The sequence below is a fragment of the Puma concolor genome, chromosome D3 (genome assembly GCF_028749965.1).
Source record: "Puma concolor isolate L17-30 chromosome D3, mPumCon1.1.hap2, whole genome shotgun sequence".
Taxonomy (NCBI): Eukaryota; Metazoa; Chordata; class Mammalia; order Carnivora; family Felidae; genus Puma; species Puma concolor.
In genome coordinates, this window is record NC_141678.1 from 55,878,027 (window position 1) to 55,894,132 (window position 16,106).

General features: G+C 36.1%; 1 protein-coding gene across 8 annotated transcripts in view; it reads right to left on the reverse strand.

The window, feature by feature from the left end:
* Positions 1 to 16,106, reverse strand: part of NOL4 (nucleolar protein 4) — a 436,192-nt gene that overhangs the window by 307,404 nt on the left and 112,682 nt on the right. For all 8 annotated transcript variants that reach the window (XR_015242528.1, XM_086682717.1, XM_086682710.1 and 5 more), the window contains 2 exons: positions 5,808 to 5,919; positions 4,785 to 4,897 (listed from right to left, as the gene is read on the reverse strand). Coding sequence is in view for 7 of the 8 variants with exons in the window: in XM_086682717.1 (XP_086538843.1) it covers positions 4,785 to 4,897; positions 5,808 to 5,919 (225 nt within the window). In the remaining variant the exon portion in view is untranslated. The remainder of the gene's footprint in view (positions 1 to 4,784; positions 4,898 to 5,807; positions 5,920 to 16,106) is intronic.

A 16,106-nucleotide genomic window follows, 5' to 3' on the forward strand; every position in this document is an offset into this window, starting at 1 on the left:
GGTTAGGGGACAGGAACGTTCTAGTAGACTAACAAATTGGCATTCTGATCCATAGGTCAGGTCAAGATGATTTTGGTGTCCTTCCTTTACAAAAGGTCTGATCATGCCCGGGTATACTGAGTAGAACTAGCTCTTCATTAATTCAGCAAGGAAATGACACCCTGTGAGGCCTCTGGGCAATCAGCCACATAGACTTCTCCCAGCGGCATGCCCTCTCTCTTGGTACATTATGTTTTCTCAAATTCTAAATTCTAAGAAAATCCAAAGCATCTGAAATAAATATATATATTAAAAAGAGAAAAAAATAACAGAATTCAATGTGCACATCAATCTTATCAGTGTGTACCATATACATATGCCTACATATATATGCACACACGTAGGTGATACAGATATTTATTATATGCACTATATATAGTGTCTGACATGATGGAATTTTAGAGTACATTCTCTACAGCCAGACTGACTGATTCAGATCCAGCTCTGCCACTTAGATGTGTTACCTTAAATAAGTAACCTAACCTTTCTGTGCCTCAATTTCTTCATCTATAAAATGGGAATAATAGTATTAATCTCATAGGGCTATATAAAGGTTAAGCAAATATACTAATATTTAAAGTACTTAGGACAAGGTCAGATAAATAAGTACAAAACTGTTTTAATATTTTTATGTAGAATACATAAGAAATTCTGCAGTATATAATAGGACTTATATTATGTTTTATGAACACATACAAAAATAAATTTAAATATAATAGTAAAGATTAAATATAATAGTAAATACATTTAAATATATTAAATAGTAAAAAATATACATATAAAATAAAATATAAAGTAAATTTAAGTATGTGTTTATAAACTAGCTGTGTATTTTATATAAACATAGTCTGTAGAATCAGCACTTATTATATATACTAAAAATAGCTAAATATACATAGTCCAGTAAAATTTCATCTCTAATATATACCATCTTAAATATATGTGTGTGTGTGTATTCACACGTGTGTGTGTAAATGTATGTATATGTCAGAATGTATGTGTGAGTTTAAAGGAAAGCTAGATACAAAGAGATAATATCTGATCCATGGAATGATTATATAAACTGCTACAGCACATTATGAATAATCAATACACATTTTATCATCAATAAGTAACAGTCTTATAAGTATATATTTTAAGAAATGTGGACAACAAATTAAATGGTTATACAACCAACTGTACCTGCTATTTTAATTTTAAAAGAAATCACCATTCTATTAATCATAGGTGTCTTAATGATTGTGACTATCTTAAATATTTTCCTTTATGATTTCCTCTGATATACTTTTATTTTTCACAATTCTACTCCTTATTAGAATATAAATTATCCAATTGCTTACATTTATAAAGAGCTTTAACAAAACTAAGTGCATGTATTCATTCTGTAAGTTCTATTCAAATTATTGACTGATTAAATTACTATCTTTGATAAGAGGTGGAAAAAGTGCCTAAAACCTAATGTTGCGGTTTTTTATTATCAACATACAGACAATGCTAATTGTCAGGAATGCTAAGTCTAGGAAGAAATTACCAAATATTTCTAAGAATGAAGAACTGGAAAACTTGACTGATAGGATATTAAAGTATTTTATTTTATTCATGATCATCTGTAGGCCATTCATCTGAATTCTTCCCCTATGGGTATTTTATTCTATATGACAATCAGAAAGAGAGTCTTCAATCTGACTTTATTCCTTATGTTATTAAAATCTTAGGATAATGAAAGCCATGGCCAACTACCATAGAATTTGCTTCCCTAAGGCTTAATTTTTAAAAATTAGAATAAATATTTTACTGTAACAAATAATTTCATTCCCAATCTTTTTCCTTTTAAGACAATTGCATGGAATTTAGATCCTCTGATCCATTTATTTTATTTTAGTTTTCAAGTTCCAGATTTTACCTCTAGAGGTCTCTACCCTGTGACTCCTGATTTCCATTGCTATTTGTCCTGATCTCATTTTCCCATTTCCTGAATGATTAATTATAGTCTCCTAGGTTTCTACCCACCTCCAATTTCTTCCCCACCAGTCCTGTTCATCATCCACTGCTAAATTAACCTTTCCACTTCAGAAAGTGCCACTTCTCTGCTCATAAAATTGCAGCTATATTCGTCAATTCAAATCTACCAAGTAATGTGTAAGTTGCTCAAACAGTAAGGGTTTTCCATAAGACTGCTTGAAACCCGCTCCCACAATCTAATCTTTGTTGTTTTTCACTTACCTTATGCTCAAGCCAACTCAAAGCCCATACTATTAGCCTTTCTATGGAATGCACCACCTCAGACCTTAGTGTGCATGAGTGTAGATATTGTTAAAAATTCTGATCACCACGTGTCACACATTATGTCCAGAATCAGAATCTTGGGCTGGGGTTCTGCAACATGCAGTGCAATGAGCTCCGTGGGTGCCCCTGATGTTGGTTATTTAGCCAGTAATGTTCAGAAAAACATTCTGTGCTGATGGAATTACTCTATAAGATTCCCTATGCAGTAAGGTGACTACCAGCTTTACTTGGCTATTGAGCACTTGAAACATGGCCAGTGCAACTGAAGAACTAAAAATTTAATTTTAGGTAATTTTAATTAATATCCGATTAAATTTAAATATCAACATATGGCTAATGGCTACCATATGGGGCAGTGAAAATCTAACAATTCCTCATTGTTGGATCTTGAAAATATTTCCAATCATTCACTATTAGCAATGCAACAAACATCCTAATACTTGAGTTGTTCCATACATCACATTCCTTAGTATAAATTTCTAGTCAAGCATATGGGTAACATTGAAAAATTTTTAATAATTATTGCCAAACTCTCCCCCTGTAAGATTATTCTGGTTCAAACTCCATCAACAGTCTGTAAGAAGGCCAACTGATCTTACATTATTAAAGTATTTTGATTCTCATTCCTGGCCATCTTTATTTCTCTTAATAGCACTTAGCATCTTCTTCTATACATACTTTTATTATTTATGTCCTTTATTTTCTCCCCTGCAACTAGAAGATAAGTTTAATAAAGGCAATGTTTTTGTCAATTTATGAAGTTTATCTCCATTATCTACAAGAGTACCAGTTACATAGAAGGTACTCAGTAAATATTGGTTGAACTAATTGAAATAACGCATTAAAATTTAAATATAACTGAGCACAAAGAAATATCTCACTTGAATTGTTTTAATGTAATTTACTTAATCACCTTCTTATCTTTCAATAATCACAACTTCTAAAATTTTGCAAATAATCTAGCCATTCATATGAATATTTTGAAGGCAGTGTGCATCCAATTGGTATTTTCAAGATGTAAGGATGAGAGCTATTTTCCTAATCCAGTTATAAATTGAAAGGATCTACTCCCTGTGTGTGAAATACTTATGATGTTTTAGAAGCCAGAAGAATTCGGCATATGTGGGCTGTACCGTTGGCACAGAGTTGATTTTCTTACTTTTTAGCCTAGAAATAAACGTACCAACATCTAAATGAGCTTCCTACAAATAATTTGACAGCTCCAACTAGTTTATGAGGTTTAATTTTTTTTCCAATTATATAATAAATCAGGAGAATAACTTTCCATTCTCCCGGATGGATAGACATTAGTATTTTTTAGTTGTCTTTTATATCTTTAACCCAAAGATTTTATTACTATTTACTTAATCATTTATATGTAGCCATCTGATAATATGAAATCCACGTCTGCCACTGTACAAATACAGATCTTCTCACAAACTGTACTCTCAATGGTTTTTTGAGATAAAACAATTTTATAATATAGTTTTAAGATTAAACCTGCTCAAATAAAGAGGAAAAACAAAAAATATGAGTTTCATTAAAGTAAGCCCAACAAAGTGAATTTTATAACACTTCGTCAAATAACGCTGTATTTGAAAAATAAATATTTAACCACATTTCCTGTTATTGAGAAATTTCAAGAAGGATTGTACGTATTAGCCTGAGAAACCACTCCTAATACTGATCATCTGAATGTGCGTATTGATTAATGGCTTGTTAACTGACTAGTTAACAAGGATTTCCTAAGCCCCTATTGCTACAAGTTTTGGTGGTGGAATATATATAACTTGGCCCCTATCTTTGAGATACTTCCACCAAACGGAACACTTAATTAGTATCCTAAAGAATATTCAACAAGTATGCATTTGTGTCTAATACATGCCAGCAAGCGCACATCTCGATTCTACTCTACAAATTAAACAGGATAATTTGAAACATCAAAATACCCCTAATTAGGAAGAATCACAACAAATTATCTCTAGAAAATACACACTGGTATAGAGAATAATGGACAAAAAAACCTTTAAAACATACAAAAGATTTAGATGGTGGAGAAATGATTATACTTGAAATGCCCATTAAATTGACTTTTGTGATTTCCAGGAAAAATAGCCTGAATACTACTGGACACTTTCCTTGGATACTCACTCATTTGGGATACTTTCCCCTGAACTTTCTAGCACTTTACCAAGGCTAGTTTGATGGTGGTCCATTAAGGAAAAAGAAGCTTTCTTGGGAAGGAACACATTCCCACCCAGCACTAAGGTAGATGTGTTGAGACAGGGACTCTCTGTCAGGCACTAGAAGTTTCTGCCTGTTTTTTCCAACTGTGCAATGCCAGTAACATTCCTTTCATTAAAGAATAAATTACCATCTTCAAAATGCCATCACGCTTAATACGATAGTCATGGTTATCAAACTTCATTCCGACTTGGAAGTCGGTATTTCCATTTTACCTCATCTTGCTGTGAGTTCAGCAGCTGCAACTTCATGTGCTTCATGTAGGCCATGGTAATTGGCATGTTGTAGTCGATCATGCTGGTCACCAAAGTCGGAGGTTTTCCATTATCTGCAATAAAACATTTTTAATGGGTGTGAAAGTGATACTGCATTCTACCTGTAATTTCAGAGCGATCCACGTTGTTAAAATTGAAATCTGGTTCTAGATACCAAGTCTTTAGGAGGTTGGTAGCGTTACGGATGGATGGTAGGAAAAGGTAACCATACAAAGGTACGTGGGACAAACTAACTCTACGGATAAACTAGTTATTTCTAACTACAGGAAAGCTTTTTGATACCCTGGCAGCAAAGCATGAACCCAATACAGCGATTAAACACAATCATTGATAGTTTTGTATTTTTCTCCTTTGCTGCACACCTACAGTTCCTATGTGCTACTTGAGTAAAAAAGGAAATTTGCGCATTTTTTCCTTTCATCTTTTTCTTCTATGTCTATTCATCCCCCAACACACAGGAATGAACTAATCTAAATGTCTCTTTGAGATTATTTTAAACTCTCAGAGAAACTCACCGATTAGGAAAATCATATAAGTAATTTTCAATGAGAACTAAAGTCAAATTATAACTTCCATGTAAAAATTTTCAGCAGAGGAGCTCCATACTATACTCTTCACTTCTAGAAATAAGGAACTGGTAGATTTAAAAGGAGATTGATGGAACATCAGGTTCCTTGCTAACTATGTTTAACATCCCATGAAATACACATGATATGTGAAAATTAAAATATTATTATAGGGAAAAAAGTTATTTGCCACAGTCAAAACCACCTTTTTTCTGAGAATGGGCACAGAATTACTCTGTAAGTGGATATTCAAAATTGACTGCCTCTGGATTGAATCAACGAGACGATCGGACTTGTTGAACTATTTCAGTCTACCACATGTTTATAAAGATGTCAGATATAAACTGCCATTACGAGTAAAACGACTTTAAGTCTCACTATTTGACACCACAGCTACCTTTGTGATCTGTTCCATCTGGGTTTAAATGCATTCTTTTCTGGCACTCTGAGCAGCTCATTAGAAACCGTGTCACCGCTTCTCTTGGTAAGAAGGCATAGCTCTCTGAAATCTGAAATGATTCACAAAATAGAGGTGTTATTATATAAGCTGACTGCACATGAGTCAACAGAAATGATCACTGTATTTCCCAGTAAGACGCATTATTCCATAATGGCAGGAAGCACAATGAAAGCATGCACTGCGTACCATGCATCATTTCAAGAAATATCTATCCAACTTGATTGCATGTCTCTTAGTAATAGCTAATAATGTGATGTGGAGAACAAAACATCACCCACATCTGGATGGATATCTGTTTAGGTTTCTGCATTTCTTTTAGGAAACGTAATCACAGTGTGCAGATATTCTAGTGAATTTTCCTATGAAAAATTGCCAACATTGGTTTTTAAACTTACTGCTAGCACCATCAAAGTTTTATCCAATTTACATATATTTTTAAAAATTTAGCCCCAACTAGAAACACTAAACTTTGGATTTTGCATTAGTGAGCATTTCTTCAGTATGGCTTTTTAAAACATTTTAAGTCAAAATAACAGAAAATTCTAAGAGAACTTATGTATATATTTGCTACAGTGAATCATCCCTTCCACAGAAAATGACACACCTGGAAATGCATTTTGGCCACTTATTTCAATTGTTATTTTACATCAGTGTTTCAAAATTTATGTCCACAAAAGCTCAGGCTGATGATCAGAGCAAGCTTCTCAGGTACACTCTATAGAGCTTCTATTATCAGAATCATGATCTAGATCCCATTAGAAATCAATACTCCTATCAGTCATTTTTAAAATACTAATTTTTCAAAATCCAAGGTATTTCTCTCATCAAAGCCAATAACTTAAGTGAAGCTGACAGATTGTTAAATATCTCTAAATAAAAGCGGACACTGACTCGGACAGTGTGATTCCCTACTCAGAAGTGTGATGCAGGGCATCAATCTTCCACCACAGCACTAACACTGGTACATGAAATACACCAGAAAGAAGAAGAATAAACAAGTTGAGTTGTAAGTGAGACATAAATGCCAAAGAAAATTTCTCAGGTGTATGTACAGTTGTTATGAACACTACCACACTTGAAGCTTGTAGAAAGGAAATATGCACCTTGTGTATAATTGAGTACAATTCTACACCAATTCTGTTAATGATGATGGGGTCAAATTTTACTTATTCATGCTGTAGAAAGAGCACAACATTGAAGAAATCCCATGCACTAAAATTCAAAATTATAAAGCAAACTTTGCCTTGCATTTAATAATAAAGTCAGTTTGTATCAGTTAGCCTAGATCAGGGCAAAAAAGCCACAAGAATACCAAAGAGAAGGCACAGGTCCACAATTAAAGTCTATCATGGATGATCCATATACAGGTAATTAAAATTCAACTTTACTAGGGTTTTTAATTTACTATAATTTGTAAATTCAGATGTTGTCCAGTTTAAAAAAAAATACTTCACACTGTACAAAGAATTTTGAGAGAAAAATAAACAGAACAACTTGAAAGTATTTCATAAAGCTATTTTATTTATGTTATATTTTTAGAGAGAGAGAGAGAGAGAGAGAGAGCGCAAGCACGAGTGGGGAAGAGGGGCAGAGGGGAAGAACTCCACTGAGTGTGGAGCCTAATGTGGGGCTCTATTCCACGACCCTGGAATCATGACCTAAGCCAAAACCAAGAGTTGGACACTCAACCGACTGAGCCCCCCCAGGTGCCCCCCATCAAACTACTTTATATTAATTATTGAATAAGGAAATACATACACAAATTAAATTCTCATTCCCTTTCTCTTATGCTATTTTCCTAACTACACACACACACACACAGACACACACAGACACACACACACACACACACATTTGATTATTACTCATCTGTTTTATAGAAGGAACCCACACCTTTGCCTGATTTATTAATCTGATTGGAGATCATTTTTCTGACACTCCAAAAACCTATGTTAAAGTAATTCAGAAATTACAAACAAATGTCCACGATGCATGCCTGGCCCTAATATTTTAACTCACATGAAGTTATAGTCCATTGGAACTAATGGGGCTGTCCACTAAATTCTTCAACAAATAGGATTTGAGTAGAATGTTCTACTGATTTTCAGAGGATTTCTATTACAACCGTATCTACTTATATAAAAGGCAAACCTTCCATTGAAAAACTGATGAGTAGGGGCGCCTGGGTGGCGCAGTCGGTTAAGCGTCCGACTTCAGCCAGGTCACGATCTCGCGGTCCGTGAGTTCGAGCCCCGCGTCAGGCTCTGGGCTGATAGCTCAGAGCCTGGAGCCTGTTTCCGATTCTGTGTCTCCCTCTCTCTCTGCCCCTCCCCCGTTCATGCTATGTCTCTCTCTGTCCCAAAAATAAATAAACGTTGAAAAAAAAATTTTTTTTGAAAAACTGATGAGTAAATGTGGAGTTGAAGACACCCTGTGTTTGCTTCCAGCATCCTGATGCTCTCCACAATCTTCCCATTTCCCAATGCTAATAAGGCGCTTGTGTAGGAATCCCTTCTAGATGGATTTATCATTGACCTGGCCCAATCATATTACTTGTCCTGGCATTACTTAGCTCCAAACCAATTGTTTTAGAATCATTATTAATCACATTACATTTCTTTTAATAGTTTAACTCTGAGAAATGAGTAACTGTAATGGTCACAAATATGTTTGTGTTCATGTGTACATGTGGGCATGGAAAAAAATATAAAATCCTGCTTTGTATCTTAGAAAGGAAATTTTAGCAAGTATTTTATCACATCATTCTCTGTGGTGTTATGCTGGCACAGCACTTGCCATGTCACCACATGTTATATCAGTGGATAAAAGCATTTATTTGGGGGTACTTTTCTTGGTGTTCAGAATCCACTTTACGGGGAGACCAGCCAAGGCATCCCACTCTCCTTGAATCCTTTTTCCCCACCTCATGCTCACTGGGGCTCACAGACCTCGGAGTCGTCCTAAGCCCAAGGAGAAAAGACCCTCAGAACAGATTCTTCACATCTTACACTTATTTCTGAAATGGTATTTCTCCTGCCATGGAGGTGGAGAAGGAAAATAATTTCTTTTTCCTTATCTAGAATTTTTCCTCCCAGGCCTCTTTGAAATTAAGGATCCTAGGCAACCTTCATGGCTGAAGTTCTTAGAATATTTGTAAAAATGAAGAAATACTCTTAAAAAGCTCTTAAATTACAGTACATTTGGATAAATACATTGCATATTTAAAGCCCTGTCTTTTGATCCTGTCGGTATCTTCCTGTAACCCCATTTAGAGGTAACATTGAAAGCCCACACGTGAAGCCTCTTTAGAAATTGAGGCAGGGGCAAAATGCCCTTATGGCTCCTTCTCTAATGAAAGGCCCTGTTTCCATTTGCTGGGAGTGAATGTTGGAAATGCTAAACCAACTTTAAATAGATATTCATAAATGGTGATAAAACACACGGATGTGTTCTTCTAGGCTCTCCATTCATCAAAGTCCTAACATCCTTCATGCAGTACGTAATAGTAGTTGCAAATAAAACTTCGAAGGGACGAAAATTGAAAAAATATTTTGATTCAGACACTTGAAATACCATTCTACCAATACTATAATTAATTATATGAAATGCTATAATCATTCATAAATGTCTTGTTTCCTTGACCCAGTCTTCAAATCTAATCACTTACTTGTTTCTAGGATAGAAATTGAACTTTGAATAGAGTATGGAACATTTTCTAGAACACTGATGAGGATGACACGTCATTTGAAAATGTATTCTTAGAATTGTATTTATATTTTGGAATGATAGAGAGTATTTACTTTGAATTTTTCCATGAGGAAACACTGCATCTTTTTGGTAATAAGAAGCAAAACGTAACATGAATGGATATTAGTCTTGCTCTCTCTGCAGTGAACACTAAAAGGACAACTGCCTTATGACAAACCACATATACTGCTTATACTAGAAATTAACATCCAAAGGAAGGACTAGAACCTAGCCACGCTGAAACTTACGAAGTAATACCAAACATCATTTTTCGTGTAAACTACTGTGAGGCATCTCTTCCTCAGAAGATGTTTTTCCTATGAATCCAGACTTGTTTTCTTAGATTTATGTAATGCTTTGTATTTTTCATTGACTTTTTGCAATCATTACGTTAGACGGTAACTAAACAGATTTCACAGTAGTTTTTTTTTTTTTTAAATTTTTTTTTTTCAACGTTTATTTATTTTTGGGAGAGAGAGAGACAGAGCATGAACGGGGGAGGGGCAGAGAGAGAGGGAGACACAGAATCGGAAACAGGCTCCAGGCTCCGAGCCATCAGCCCAGAGCCCGACGCGGGGCTCGAACTCACGGACCGCGAGATCGTGACCTGGCTGAAGTCGGACGCTTAACCGACTGCGCCACCCAGGCGCCCCCACAGTAGTTTTTTGATAAGTGGATTGACTGGTATAAAGAGATGAAATGAGTTGTCATTGTTATGCAACAAAGGACAAAGCAGAGGGCTTTGGGTCTCCCAAATCCTGGTCTCCCAAATCCTGGTTTATCTCTATGAATTGAACGGACCATGATGAGCTTATCTGACAGATACACAAATGCTTAGGGTCCAAAGAAAGCAGAAACATTGAAATAGATTTTTTTTTTAATTGTAGATTTCAAAGTGTCTCACAGGACAAAGTCAGCACTTGTGAAACGTCCTTAAACTTGAGGTACGGCTGAAGATTTGTTGTTACCCCTCTTAAGTTTGTGGTTCCGGGGTGGGAATGTTGGGGCACAACGTATTTCTTCATTACTTACCACTTCTAAAGACCTTAATTCTTATCTGTATTGGACATTATTAATACTGTTTTTACCATGAAAATATTACATTCTAAGTCCATTAAAACTGGACTTCGTCAACAATGCAGAATATCATGAACCAAATTATCACACATTAGGCATAGAAATGACCTCTCCCAACAACAACAACAAAAAAATATGGTAATACTTCTACATAAAAATAATTGAACTGAGGCATCTTTTGATGGATTATACAATAAACTCGGCCTCTATAGCAAAGATAGTATGACGTTAGTAATCTAACGATAAACAGATCCACCCGATGAAGGCCTAATGATCCAGGGCCATAACGGGCACTGCTACCAATCTTCCACGTGTGGGTTAAAACAACAACAGGAAAAAAAAAAAAATCCGGGACACATTTCTGAAAAGTTTACTGGCAAATTTTATGATTGAAAAGAGGATGGGCATTTTACTTTGCCCATGTCCCTGCCACTCTGAAGAAAGAAGAAACCACATTTTTTCAAAACCTTACAACTATAAAGCCAAATTCTGGCTTCCTCTCAGCACAGCTCAGTTAAGGTCAAATTGTCAGCGATCCAAAAGAATTGAAATAGGAGTGCCTTGGTAGCTCAGTCCGTTGAGCATCGACTCTTGATTTCAGCTCAGGTCATAATCCCAGGGTTGTGGGATCGACCCCTGCATCGGACTCCATGCTAGGTGTGGAGCCTGCTTAAGATTCTCCTTCTCTTTCCCTTTGCTCCTCTCTCCTGGCTCATGCTCTTTAGTAAAAATTTAATTTAAAAACTAAAAAAAAAAAAAAACTTAAAAGATCAACCGTAGTTAAATTGATTTGCAAATGTCATCTTACAAATTCAATAGTACATAATTCCTAAAGTTTTCTTACATTTACTTTTGATGAGCAGAGCTTTGTCTTCAGAAGTAAATCTTTCCTACCTAGATCTGAATACTTGAAGTAACATCGAGTTGGAAAAATAGAAGAAGTTAATCAAAACACTGTAATAATAAATTGCTGCTTTGCTGTTGTTTCTGAGACTGTGTGTCTCACGGTTATAGGATGCAAGTTCAGCTCATTAACGCGAGCCATAAAATTGTGACAGCAACATGGCTAACAGAGAAGGATTTTAAAACAGGGCTCTTTGTTCTATGTCTCTTTTCCTCCGTCCCTCTTCTCTAATTTTAACCGTTTAATTTCTGAACATTTTCAGTAGAAAAATGCTCTAAATGTACTCAGTTTGTACATATATCCGCAATACTCTGGTTCCTGAAATTGTAGAGTGGACAATTCTCAAAATTAAGATATCATTCAATGTATGCCAACTATAACTCACTGTTGCTGTTTTACACAAAAGGAAATGTTTCCTGAACAATACGTGTGCATTTAAGTTTTCCATGAATTGAGTCCTTAAACACTGGTTATGCTAAGTAAGGATTTTACATGGATTTTACACTTTAATCCTCACAATGATCCCAGGAAGAGATTACTGTCATTACCACCGTCATCTCTGTTTAGAAGATGAGGAAACTAAGCTCCAGAGAGGTTGTACAACTTGTCAAACAAGTAAAGAGACAGGATTCAGGTGACAATCTGGTTTCAGAGACGATCCTTTTAATCACTGTATATATAGCCTCTCCTGCTTATTAGCATTCAAAAAGAAATAGAGAGAGACTGTCTCATCCATAAAGAGTTGGAATATTAATGTCACAGCATAGGCTAATATGCTGAAATATTTATCATGTCCCCCAGTGTGCGGTTCTTTGTAATATTAAGATGCTGTAACTGGTTTGAGGTGACATTCTGAATACAAGGGGCAGTCCAATTCTCTGTACCTTGGCTCAGGTTACAAAGTTCCACAAGAAACACATCAGACTGTGCAGTAACGATGGAGAGCTCCACCTGGAGGAAATGAACAACATGCTGTTCAGCAGAACCCATGGCTAAAGTGACGGCTTCGAGACAATGCTGCCACATTTAACAGCCGGGAACAAAATGCATAGGGCTTCTGCTTTTAATAGAATGTACGAGAAGGAGTATGAGTAGCCTATTTCTAAAGGAGTAAGAATTCTAATTGTTGAAGGAAATTCACCAGTGGAGAAGGCATTCTTGGCTTAAGATTCAAGCCTGCCACACGAGCTGAAACGGAGACACTCCATGATGCTGGGAAATCATGAGCATTAGCAAACACTTCTTAAAGCAAAACAAAACAGCTAACGTCAAAAGATTTATCCACCAAAATCACGCCATTTTGTCCTAGGTTCAGTAAGGTTTTCCCAAACAAAACAAACCAGAATTAATGTTACTAAATATCAGTAATTTGGAAAACTGGTAGGCAAGTGCTGAATTTCATCGTAAGTTACATTACTCCTCATCTCGATGTCTTGATATAGTGTGCTCCATTTCAGACACTGAGTCTCTAAGGAAATAAAACTGGTCTAATCATACTATTTTTAAAATTACTTTTGCCTTTTTTGTAAAATGAATTTAGAGAATAGCAATAATACTTTTATTTTACTGGAATTAAAACCATGTCTGTTGCTGAATACCATGCACTAACTTGTGGAAGAATTTGCCCTCGGAGATAAACTTTTGCTATCTTCTCTTATGAACACTCTTGAGATTCTGAACAAAAAATAAATTAGAAGTACTCTCCTAGTGAAGTTTGCTTACCTTGCTATATTTGGTATTGTGATATTTAATACTGTGCTCCTCTATCACAAACCACCTGCAATGTATAGAAATGGATAATACAACTATAGAAACTGCAGTTTTAAAAAGTAGTAACATTTAGGCCTGCCCAGGTGGCTCAGTCGGTTAAGCGTCTGACTCTTGATCTCGGCTCAGGTCACGATCTCACTCACAGTAATGAGATCAAACCCCACAGTGGGCTCTGCGCTGAGCATGGAACCTTCTTGGAATTCTCTCTCTCCCTCTTCCTCTGCCCCTCCCCTGCTCATGTGCGCACCCTCTCTTTCTCTCTCTCCCTCTCTCTCTCTCAAAATAAATAAAATTTTCCAAAAATAAAATTGAAATATAATTGAATAAAGCCTATAACTCTAAATGCTATTAAAGACCCCATGTGTCCTGATTCATAAAGAAATAGCAGCACACGTCTTTTGGGAGAAGGGAAGCCTTAGTTCGGGGTAATATCTTCTATTCAACAAGAGCTACCCTGCCTTTATCTACTTTACACATTGTGTATCTTTGAACACATTTGAAAGGAAGAAATTAAGGCTAAAAAAAAGAAAGAAAGAAAAAAAAATCCTGCAAATGCTCTAACACCTGGCTCAGACATTTTTCTACATGTATTGTGAAATTGAAATGTCCAGCCAGTGGTTTGCTCTTATATTTATATGGATTCTCTTTTACCCATTTTATGCATGAGAAAAGATGAGCAGGAGCATCATTGCACTTCCACAGAGATAATTATTAATTTGCAGAGGTGCATATGGAAGCTGTCTTTCAAAGATGAAGACATTTATGGGGCACATGGGGGCTCAGTCAGTTAAGCATCTGACTCATCATTTCGGCTCAGGTCATGAACCCAGGGTCATGGGATCGAGCCCCACACTGGGCTCCACACTGAGCACAGAGCTTGTTTAACATTCTCTCTCTCTCTCTCTCTCTCTCTCTCTCTCTCTCTCTCCCTCCCTCTGCCTCTCTCCCCCGCTCACACTCTCTCTCAAAAAAAAAGAAAAAACAAAGATGAAGACATCTTTCACCTTTCACCTAAACATTTACTTATTCAACAAATACCTACCAAAATGCACAGATAGTAAACTTGTCCCTGAATACTTCTACGTCTGGTTCTATACCACTAATGTGCCTGGATATATCAAATTATATTACTAACTATTTGATTCATTCTCAAGTCATCCTGAGAAATGCTTTCATCAGGACTCAACATAAATGCTCTTAGGTACAAAGTGCATGTGTGGTAAGATTCAAATAGACTGCAAGCCAGGCATTTGGCTTGTAGGCATTTACCTACATCAAAACTGCATTCACTCTGGACCTCAACAATTTTTGCGTCAAAACCCTCAGTACTGTTTAGAAACACTTGGTGCTAGGTTGTATCTGTCTGACCCCTAAATGTCTGTTAAACAACCAACTGAATCCCCGTACCTTAATAATGTCTCCAATACCGAAACCAGCTGAAGCTGCATTTGCACTCCATCCCCAAAGTCACCACTGCTCCCCGACAGGAATCTCTTGTTTTGTTTGAGTTCCCATAAATCCTGCACTATTGCTTCATTTGCTACGACTCTGGTGCTATTATCATTTGCTATTTTCAGTCACAGCATGGTCCACTTTTCCTTTTCCTTCTTTCTTGTCTGATCATTTTCTTTCTTCTTGGATCATTCACCAGCTCCCCTTGCTTTTTTCACTTAGTTGAGGGGGATGGAATGGCCCAGAAAGGAACATCTAGTGCTGAGTTTTAGGATTGTTTTACTTTATTGTTTTTCACAACTGGAGGAATTTAATTTCTAATCAAAAAAAAAAAAAAAAAAAAGCAACTGAGTGTAACATAGCAAATTCAGATCATCCTTACACGTATTTGGGGCTTATGACTGTTTTTATTTTTAATTACAGATGGGGAGGCACCACAATTTTTTCTACCCTTAGGGTCTAGTGTTGATTTTTAAATAGGATTAATGATAGTGGATAAAACACAGAATGCCCAACTAAATATAAATCCCACATAAACATGCAATACTGGGACAAACATATTAAAAATTAGTGTGTATCTGAAATTCAAATATAAATGGGCATCCTCTGTCTTATTCATTAAATCTGGTAATCTCACAGGATACATTTATCTAAGATGAGTGAAAATATGGGTTAGAGCCTGAAGATGATTTTAAATTTGAAACAAATTGTTACGTCAGGAAAATATAAGAATGTACCAAGAGCTGAAGTGAGAGCCAAGGGGAGTGGAAGTGATTACTGGAAAGTATGGAGGCAATTTGAAATCACAGTCCCCATTTAAAGTGATGCTTTCCAACTTTCAAGACCAACAGCACAAGTGTAAATATAGTTTATATGATAAGCTAGCACATATACACATTTATAAATTAAAACTGATCATTTCTGTTTCCTTCCATTTTATCCTTTTAAAGGATTTACAACCCACCAAATTGACTTGATAACTCACTAAGGGGTTGTGATAGGTAATGCAAACAATGGGTCTGAAGCAGAAGAATGCAGTCTGTCAATGCAAAGATTTGTGTCATGGGGTTGAGAGAAGATGCTGCATAGGCGGTCAAATTTAAAAATGAAGGCTGGAAAATCCAAAGGAGGCCTAACACAGGCAGGGATATTTGTAGACAGTTCAGGTCAAACTGTAGACAGCTCAAAGTGATCTGAAAACCAGAAGCAAATGCATCGGATGTAGTATAAGGGGAATGAATGGTGAAGGCAGAACAGTGGCAGAAGTAGTGTCCTCCTGGGACAGG